General features: G+C 37.6%; 1 protein-coding gene across 1 annotated transcript; it reads right to left on the bottom strand.

Moving 5' to 3' along the window:
- Positions 1 to 2,228: 2,228 nt before the first annotated feature.
- LOC149845525 (uncharacterized) lies at positions 2,229 to 6,551 on the bottom strand. The gene is made up of 4 exons (XM_089997656.1): positions 6,274 to 6,551; positions 3,718 to 3,821; positions 3,482 to 3,618; positions 2,229 to 2,490 (listed from the first exon to the last, which is right to left on the bottom strand). The coding sequence occupies exons 1-4, from the start codon at positions 6,364 to 6,366 to the stop codon at positions 2,408 to 2,410; spliced, it is 417 nt and encodes a 138-aa protein (XP_089853782.1). The 5' UTR covers positions 6,367 to 6,551; the 3' UTR covers positions 2,229 to 2,407.
- Positions 6,552 to 9,731: the final 3,180 nt, after the last annotated feature.

A 9,731-nucleotide genomic window follows, 5' to 3' on the forward strand; every position in this document is an offset into this window, starting at 1 on the left:
CAACCAATTTTTAAACAGTCAAAATATTATGATATAACTATCTTCGTTTCACCACCGTGGTGGTTACCCATGTGGTCAGTGGGGGTCCCGTGTCAAGTTGAAGGCCCAAGATCAAATCCCTCACGCACATGGAGTCTGCCGTTGCTTTATCACGGTTGGGGCATATAAGGCTAGGTGGTCGTGTCCTCACCCCGGAGGTTTACTTCACAGGGAGGGGGTGCCCATTAAGTGACTTGGTTCTCAGTGAGGGCTTTCCTTCATTAAAAAAAACACTTTGTTCACCTATTTTCCCATTCTCTTGATCTCTCTCTTAATTAATTAGTCTCCTTATGGAGTTTTCTAAAAGATTAACCAAAATATGAAACAAAGAATTTATTTGAGGTTCATGGTTTGATGACGAGAAGCATTATGGGTTCAAATCCACTCTACTATATCAGTGAAAACATGAAAAGGCAGGTCGTTGATGGAGGTAGCCCTACCGCAATCAATCTAATGGTGTTTAAACCTAGCACATGTGGGTCGAATGAGATACCCGGATGGTTAGGTCACACTATCACAACCAGAGGTCTCCGGTTCAAATCCCCAGCACCCCATATGCCAGGGTTTCCATTGGCAAAATTGCAGACATTCTCTTAAGGGGTATTTGTTACACTCCCACTCAAGGGAAGCCTCTTTCCTTTGAAAGAGTTATTTTGGAGGGAAACTGCTTCCCTAGAGGAGAAGTATGAACCCGTTTTGATAAGAAAGCTGTTTTTTTTGCATTTATTATATGGGTCCGATCATATATTTTTCATAGACATGTTTGTTTCACCCGTGGTAGGAATGAGGCCATATTCCCTATAAAAGGAAGCCTCTTTCTTAAGAAAGGACATAAAACAAACGCCCCCTTAGATATCTGTTTGCAGTGATCGTCTATGCAGGAAGGCGATCCATCAAAATTTTATAATGAATGAAAAGTTCATCAAGGTATGTCTTCAATAAACTGTCTGGCTTAAGTGATCACTGAACTTTCATTGAATTCATCAATGAATAGGGCTGCATAAAGCATAAGTAGTATAATGTCATAATGTTCTTTCACTAACAAATAGTACACCACTTAAATTCACCTATTTTTGGTTGATGATATATGGAGAAAAGACCCAAGAACATGATACTGCACTTTCAACATTTAAGCATCTCTTGCTAGTTTCTTTCCATTTAGCACGCAGAAACCACCGCTATGGTTTAGCTGTCTCATTACAGGTTGAGAGGTGCAACGCTCACCATAGACCTGAGCCAGTATATACAATGCAAAACTCCATGAGGAGCAGCGATCCAGGGAGCAGCTATGTGCCATGGTTAAGTGCCATAGCCAATGTGTCACATGATAGCATTTCATGTGGGCACTCTGTAACTGTGGGCCCCATGCAATGCTGTCATGTGATTGGCTATGGCACTTAGCCATGTCACTTAACCGCTCCTTTGATCTCATCTAGCCCTGCCCACTGGGTATAGTTTCTCATTTGGCTTAGGCTTTGCCACAGAATGCGAGTATCAAAACTCTTGGCCTCCTTCAACTTGAAGGCGGTAAACTAACCCACCAAGGCAGGTGGTGTAAGGAGTCCTGGGTGAATATCGCTTGCCAGATGCCAGGCAAGAGACGTGAAGAAGACCATTAGCATAGCCTTCAATACTGCCATCAAATATTGTCAACACAACTATATTTGCATCTGTTTTTTTACAAAATTACTACCTAAATAATGTTGATAGGAGCATAAATGGGCTGCATGTATGATTACTGAATCCTGCATAATCAGATGTGGCTTAATCATATATGACTATGAGTCCTATACAGATAGATGGAACAAGCCTTTACAAACCCCAGATTCAATTAGCTGATTGCCTTAATTGGACACAGTTTTACATATAACCAGTTAAGATCTTAAGCGTGTTTAGGTTTGAATATAAAAACTAAAAAGCAAGTCTGTCCTATTTCACAAGGCACATCACCTATCAACAGATGAAGGTCTTAAACTTCCACATGCTTATGATGTGTTTTTGTTTACATCAGATGGGAGGATGACTCCTGAGCACCAGCAGGTCCATAACATACACAAATGGAAATGCTTCATGCCTCTCATATGCATTCTAGCAGGTCCTCTATTGCTTAACATGCAGTTTGACATACTAAAGAAATAACAAAAGGAATAACAAAAGGAGAGAAATTGCTCATGAAAACACACAGTCTGTAAACATCAAAAAAATTTATTTCTCATAGGATATTTTCCCCTGAAAGGAAAAAGAAAGTTACAGAAAAAGAAAGAAGCATATAAGCATGGAACAACTAGATGCCTTAGAAGAGAATTAGTCATAAAGCCCCAATTTTGATGTGAACCATCAAAATGTGCCAAAGCTTGCTTAGACACTCTCAAAGATCAGGCATGCCTCTTCCAGTTTCAGCATCATATGTCTTTTCCACGACAAGTTCTAGAGGGGTATCTTTAGGGACAACTGCATGATTGACAAAAAAGACATTCTTTAAGGCAAAGTTGAGCCAATAAGTTGGACAAGAAATGCATGTAGATTGTAGATTAGTGTGTCTTTGTGAATATGGCCATACAGAAGAATCACCATTAATTGATCAGGAAACTATGCCAGATAGAAAGAGGCCTGCGGGAATTAAGGCAAGTAACTCCTAGATGTTCTTCCTTGATCATACAATTTTAGTATGCAAAAATCTATATATAAGGATTTCCTTTTCCTGTCATGGGCAACATAGCAGACAAGGACCAACAAAAAGCAAATTCAACAGAGGATCTTCAAGCACTATGGTAGATCAGCATATCTAAATAATCCATTTGTGAATCCAAATTATCCAAAAACCTGGGTGGAAAAGGAAAACAGAATGTCATCCTTGATTGAATGGCAGTGGCACTATATGCTCTTGTCATTCCAGATCATTCTACAATAATGTGGAAAAAAAGTAGACATTTGCTTTGTCTTTTAAGTTTTAACCCTCTTTGGTGGAAAAAAGTAGCTATGTTTTCATCCGTAAAGCATGTAAAGATTTTTCCTTTTTTTGGCGCTGCCCAAAAGACAAGTCAGATGCCTCGAAAGAAACAACATTATACAGGAGATACTTGGGGGGTGTTTGACACCCTCGGACCTCAGATCCTCAGACCTGAGGTGGTATGGGGGCAATGATGTGGCACAGGCCCCACGCCAAGATCCGAGTTGTGTCAGATGCTGCATCTCAGTTCTAAGGCTACCTTGGATTTGAAATCCTTATTTTGTGAGACACAATGGAGAGAGGAGAGGATATGAGAACCAACGTAAGGGACCTCAAATCCTCATAATTTTAAACAGATCTTGATACCCAAGGGTATCAAATGCACCCTTAGAGAACCTGGAGTAAGAGTCAGCAATGACAGACTTGATCAAGAAATGAAGTACTACAAAAGAATTACACCAGAAATTAGTCATAGACACATCCATTTGTTACCTATATTGGGCCTTGGTGTTGTCTGAATCTTCAAGATCTCAGGACGAGGTATTATGGAACTTGATGCTCCAATACCTTTAGAAATTCTTACTTTTGTCCTATCCTCTAAATATCTGATTCCAATCTTACATGGTTTGCTGCATTCAAAAATAACCTTTATCATGCATAGAAATATAAAGATAAAACTTCATTTTTCCAAAGAAAGTTTAGAAAGTAATTGTGATAGAGCTCAATACCCTGTAACTGGGTCCAATACTTGAACATTTGATACATGAAGTGGAGCCTCTACTGTAAAAATTCCACCTTCATGCCCTTGTCCTTGCTTGATGTGTTTCTTAACCTGTAACAACAAATCATCAGAATGTTTTCCTATTCCAGACAACATTACCTTCAGAGCATCAATAGGAGGCCCTGGCAGACTGCAGGGGAAAGGGGAATGAAAGAAGATATAATCAGATGGAAATCTTGATTCTTGACAGGCATCACCAATTTGTACAACATGAAGAAATCGTACAGCTTGGTGAATTTATTGCCTATCGAGTTAAGATATCTTCTGAGTGCAAGTGGATTTTTTTGCCTCTAAGCAAAACAAATGGCTGACCAGATGATATTTATACCTCAATCTCATTGGAATCACTCAATTTCTGTAAGGTGTTCCTTCTTATTTTTCATGCTTGTCGCAAAAATTATTACAATGATATTTATGCTAGTGTAGCTAATAGAAGCATAGAACATAAACTCACATCCTGCGGTCCAGACTAATATTCATAAGCAAACAGAAATCTGGAAAACTGCAGCATTGAATTGATCTCCATGATCTCAAGATGGATATGAAATATGTTTCGAGAAAACTCCTAGATCAGCTATGAAGATTTAGTGGAGCCTTTTTAATTTTAACACTAAAAATACATAATACAATTTTGAGACACAGGAAATTGACATTAGCATCTAAATGTAGCTGTTTTCCCTTACTGACATAAGCATAATCATCCTCAGGACATGCTCTCATTCCTTTATACTTGTGGAAGCAAACAAACAAAATAATTCTTCCTCAACACCATAAAGGGTCAGCTGAACGAAACCAAACCCAAAACCATGACTAAAATACATTAAAAAAGAAAAAATTATCCACAGAAAAAGAACAAACCATACAATCAAACAGGAAACAGTCTAGCAAAAGGCTTTATCCAATGCAGCCTAGTCAACAGTTAGTCTCATAATGATGTGAGTTTGAAAGCACTATGATATAGTAGTCTCATCATGATGTGAGCTTGCAAACACCATGATATAGGATTTTTCTTGCCATGGATCATCAATGGACTTTTGGTTCTCAATCTCATACACATCATGTTGCCACACTATGTAGACAAATACATATACAACACCCCACTCAAAACAGGAATAGTATCAAATGGTAACCAAAGGCCAATTTCAACATTGGTGTCACATCTACGTGGAGTTGCTCTGTTTCTTCTCCCAATAGAGTGAGTCAATGTGCAGTACCATACATGCTGGTATTCACAGTATCTACCAGGAGCTGCAATGCAAGTCCATTATAAAATGCAGCTACTCTCCTTATACAACTAAAAGAATCATGGTCACACCAAATAACCACACATCCATGTTGCACATAGACCAGTTCCGCCTCATCCTGACACCTGCATTAGATAGCTAATGGCAAGCTACAAGCAAAGCATAATTACCATAACGCAGTGCAACTGTGCAAGTAGTAAAACAAGTAAACTATCAGAGGTATGCTATTCAAATTACATAGCAAAAAACCCAGGCAATAAATACTATTTGAAAAGAAGATAAAGTGAGCTCATTCTCAACAAGAGAAGACATTCACGTAACACTTTAACTGTATAATTTATATGCTTTAGCAAAAAAAATTGAAACAACTGTTGGATCATCATATTCATAGAGTCAATCATCTCACAAGCTTGCATTTGGCTGTTTAAATATATTTCCCAGCGATTGTGTGTGTGCGTGCCTGTGGGGTGCGCTCCTGTGTTTGTGTGTATTACCCTCAACAACTACTAAGTGACATCCAATTGCATTTTCCTGAAGAAGGATCCATACCAAATTTCATGGTTTAATCAGAACTCTACCACAATCACTATTCACGTTTATCGTCCAGTGCTTCCTTCAGTTATTTGCAGTCAACAACCACAACTGCAATCTAGTACTCACACATACTTATTTTCTTCAATTCTACAAACAAATTATGTGCTTTTTGACAAAAACATTGTAAATTTTCGTTATACAGTGAAGTCCATCCATTGCCTATCGAAATGTATCATGATTACGGTGACATTGACAGTGTTCTAAGACAACCACGACAATTTTTGGATTCCTTCAACTTATGTTGTGAACTACACAACGCCAGTGATCAGATTCTTTCCAACTAAACGAAAGGGGCGTTCAGTAATACCGATTATCCAGAAAAACGTGTAAAACGGCAATGTGTTCCGTGATACAGTATCCCGATATCCCATTTTCCTAGCTAAGTGGGTGCAAGGGTAAAAGTTTGGGAGCCAACAAGATTGACATCAAACATACTCCAACATTGAGAAAAAGGGAAGGGAAATGAGAGAACAACTACGATATCATAAGATTACCATCAGTAAGGGAGTAAACAAACTGAATGAGCGTTAAAAGAAAACCACAGAAATGGAGGACAAGAAACACCATCTTATTAGAAAATATGTATATATAAAAAGAAAAAAAGAAAACAATCGATTCTCATCGTTTTGCCCTTTTTTCGGGAATGGTGGTAGGGGAAAACATACCAGATTCATGCCTTCCACTATCACCCGATTCTGTGATCGAATCACTCGCTTGATGGTTCCTGCCTGACCTTTGTCCTTCCCCCGAATTATCATCAACTACCCCAAGAATCACTAGTGACTTTGGCATAAAAAACAGAGAGAGAGAGAGAGAGAGAGAGAGAGAGAGAGAGAGATTTGCCTACGTTGTCTCCTCTAAGGATTTTCCAATTCTGTATGATCTTCTAAGCAGCCTTCCATCCCATTATCTCTGGCTCCCTCGGCGCCAAGGGCTCTCTCTCTCTCTCTCTCTCTCTCTCTCTCTCTCTCTCTATATATATATATATATATATATATATATATATATATATATATATAGATAGATTGATAGGGGCGTAAGTGGGTCGGGTCTTCAATAGACTCGTTTTCTAATCAGATTTAAGAACTAGACCTAGAGAGACTCATTTTGAGCAGACAGTTTGAGTATGGGTCTGAGTATAAGTAAAAAATATATACCCATATAGGCTAATAGGTTCGGGTATGATGAGTTCAGGTCTTAACGGGCTCAGGTTTGGAGAAACAAATGAGATGATAAGCTAGGGGAATCTCAAACGACAAAGGTTGTCCTTTTCCAATATGATTTCTAATGTAAAAACGGATTCAGGAGGATCTAATAGTAGGACAGATGTCAATGGGTTTGGTTCAAATAGGTTCACATATAAAATGAGTTTGGGTACATAATTAGTTGGGGTTGAAATATGAAACTAGTTAAGGTTTATGGATCTTGAAATTTTGAAAACCAAAATGAGGGTATTCCTAAAAAGAATTGGATTCAAAAACTGAATCTGAATATGATATAAGAGAAAGAGAGAGATATGGGGTTCTCTTCAAGTTATGTACATTTCCTTCTCTGCCACCAAGGACTTGAAGTCTTCAATATTATAGTTTTAGTTTGCAAGGGAGATCACTTACATCTCATATGTGAATCCTATAAAAATGTAAGCTTGATGGTGCGAGCTACCATAAAGCTCAAAAAAATACAAAATAAAGAAAAATATGCTAAACATTAGGAAAATCCATATTTATAAAAATAAATAAGCAAAAAATGAACACAAATAAAAAACACAATGAAATTTAATCTCACATCAGGCTTAGATAGTTCATTCATATAACTTAAATGGAGAGCTCTTCAGAACTTGAATATGTAGTCTAGATTTAATGTACATAGTTTATGAGTTTGAGGGATAAAAACAGGAGACTTTTAGAGACTGATCTCTGTTATGTGCAAAAATCTGGATTAAATAGGCCAAATGAGATGTTAACGACTAATGTTGCTAACGACAAATAGTGCTATTGATATATGGTGCTAACGCCACATGTTGATAGGGCAACGACAATCCCAGTTATGTGTCAATGCTAACGAAAATCTCATGCTTACTAACGACACTCCTAATGTGGTGTTAGCAATTGAGCAGACAGGTTGACAGGCTTATATGTTTTGGCCATATCTTTCTATCATAATGTCATATTGAGGTGTGGTTTAGTGCATTAGAAAACTAATATCCTCAATTGTAAAATCTTTTTAGTAGAAAATCAAATTCGATTCTTTTGGTGGTCAAAAATCACATTCAAGTGAGCCTTACCTAAAAACAAGATTTTTACTGAGCAAGTCACCTTAGATCTAGGTCCAGTTCCAGCCGGACTCAGGTCAGGCCAGTATGATAAGGGAACACATGGGTTGTAGATCACCCTCTTGTTGGCAATGGTGTGAGTTATCTTTTGGATAATGACGTGCAAAATCACATACATATGAGATACTTGCGAGATTAAGGCCAGCCAAAGCCACACATGGATCTGCCCAATGTTGTTAGTATCAGAATCGGACCCGTATCATTTAAAAAAAAACTGAATTGGGATGTATCGTAATTGAACATGAAGGACAGCCAAGACATCATCTTATTTGCACCGTGTGTGAAGCATAATGCATCTACAAAACTCACGTGTGGAATAAAGAAACCTCATAAAAGATGCAATCCACAGCATGACACTAACAAATATTCTTATTGAGAAGTTCAAGATAGATTCTCTTTCCACATGCATTAAGCAGGTTGAAAGCTGAAGATTTCAGATCCTATAATCAAGGATCTCGATGACATGAAATCGGATGAGAATGAACACTCTCATAACAATAAATGTAACAATAAGGAAGGGATTCTACAACTTTCTAAGAAAGATTATCCTTACCAACAACGATGTAATCTCTATTTAAAGGAAAATAATAAGAACAGAAAATCGTAGAGTGGTGAGTGAGGTTTCCCAATATTTATGGATGTCGATCCCTTCAGGAATCGAACCACGTTATATCGTGCATTCTTATCTGTTTGTGTGTGACTCGTGAGAGGTGAATTTTTTGCATTTCAAGTGTGTGAGAAAAACATTACAACAGAAAAATGATTACCTGTAACACATTTTCATTCTCGTATTCCATATCCAAGCATCTGGAAAAAAAATTAAGAAAAAAAACACTTCATGACAGCAAAATGATTCCATGGATCATATTTTCATTCTCCAGCAAATCAGTGGATCTAATAATGCAAACTTCAAAATTGACTAGCACAAAAAGGCCCATAGACTACATTTTATGACATTGTTTAAAATTAAGCTACTTCATATGATTGCAACTTGATTTAAATAAGTCAAATATCAGTGTCCCTTGATGCTTGAGCCATACACAACTTGCATTCTACAAGCATGTCTTGTGAAGGATATGTGAGACTAATGCGAAATGTCTGTTGTTGTTCATCATTTCCAGGAATATGGAGAAGTGCTTTCATTATTAGAATGTCCCAGTCATGGTGGCGTAGAATTGTAAACCACCCGTTCTCTGGCATAAGAACAGAAAATTGATTATAAAAAAGCAGCAAAATTAAGACTAAATGCATAAATTTTTAATACCACAGTACCCACTCCATTACAATATTCAGTTGAATCTTCAATATGAAGAGAATTAAACTAATCATGGGTAGGACTGAATGTGATAACCATCTCAACTAAGTGGTTATGGGTTTCAATCCGACTAGCAATCTAAGCTGCCAAAACAACATAAAAATAATGTTGACTGGCTGGACTTTTGTAATCTTTCAATGAACCACGATGCCCATGCACAAATTCACTAGAAAGAAAATGCAGACTCCCAATTGGTAAGTTACTCTAATATTTAGTGGGTCTATTTACACATCCCATGTAAAACATGTATAAACTTGGAAGCAAAGATTCATTTAGCTTGACCGCTCAAAGTTGGAAAAGGTTTAACTAAAGCTTAACACGTCAGCCTATGTTTGGTACTCATGTTTGGTTGGTTGGTTGAATGAAAATTAGCTTATCCTAGTCCACTTTGGCTTCTTGTATGAAAAGGATGTTTATAGCACGAGAATGCACACTGATCTTATGTTAGATTTAAAGTCAAACTGAAACTAAGGTTG

Source organism: Nuphar pumila, chromosome 2 (genome assembly GCF_984573655.1).
Source record: "Nuphar pumila chromosome 2, dmNupPumi1.hap1.1, whole genome shotgun sequence".
In the NCBI taxonomy this organism is placed as follows: Eukaryota; Viridiplantae; Streptophyta; class Magnoliopsida; order Nymphaeales; family Nymphaeaceae; genus Nuphar; species Nuphar pumila.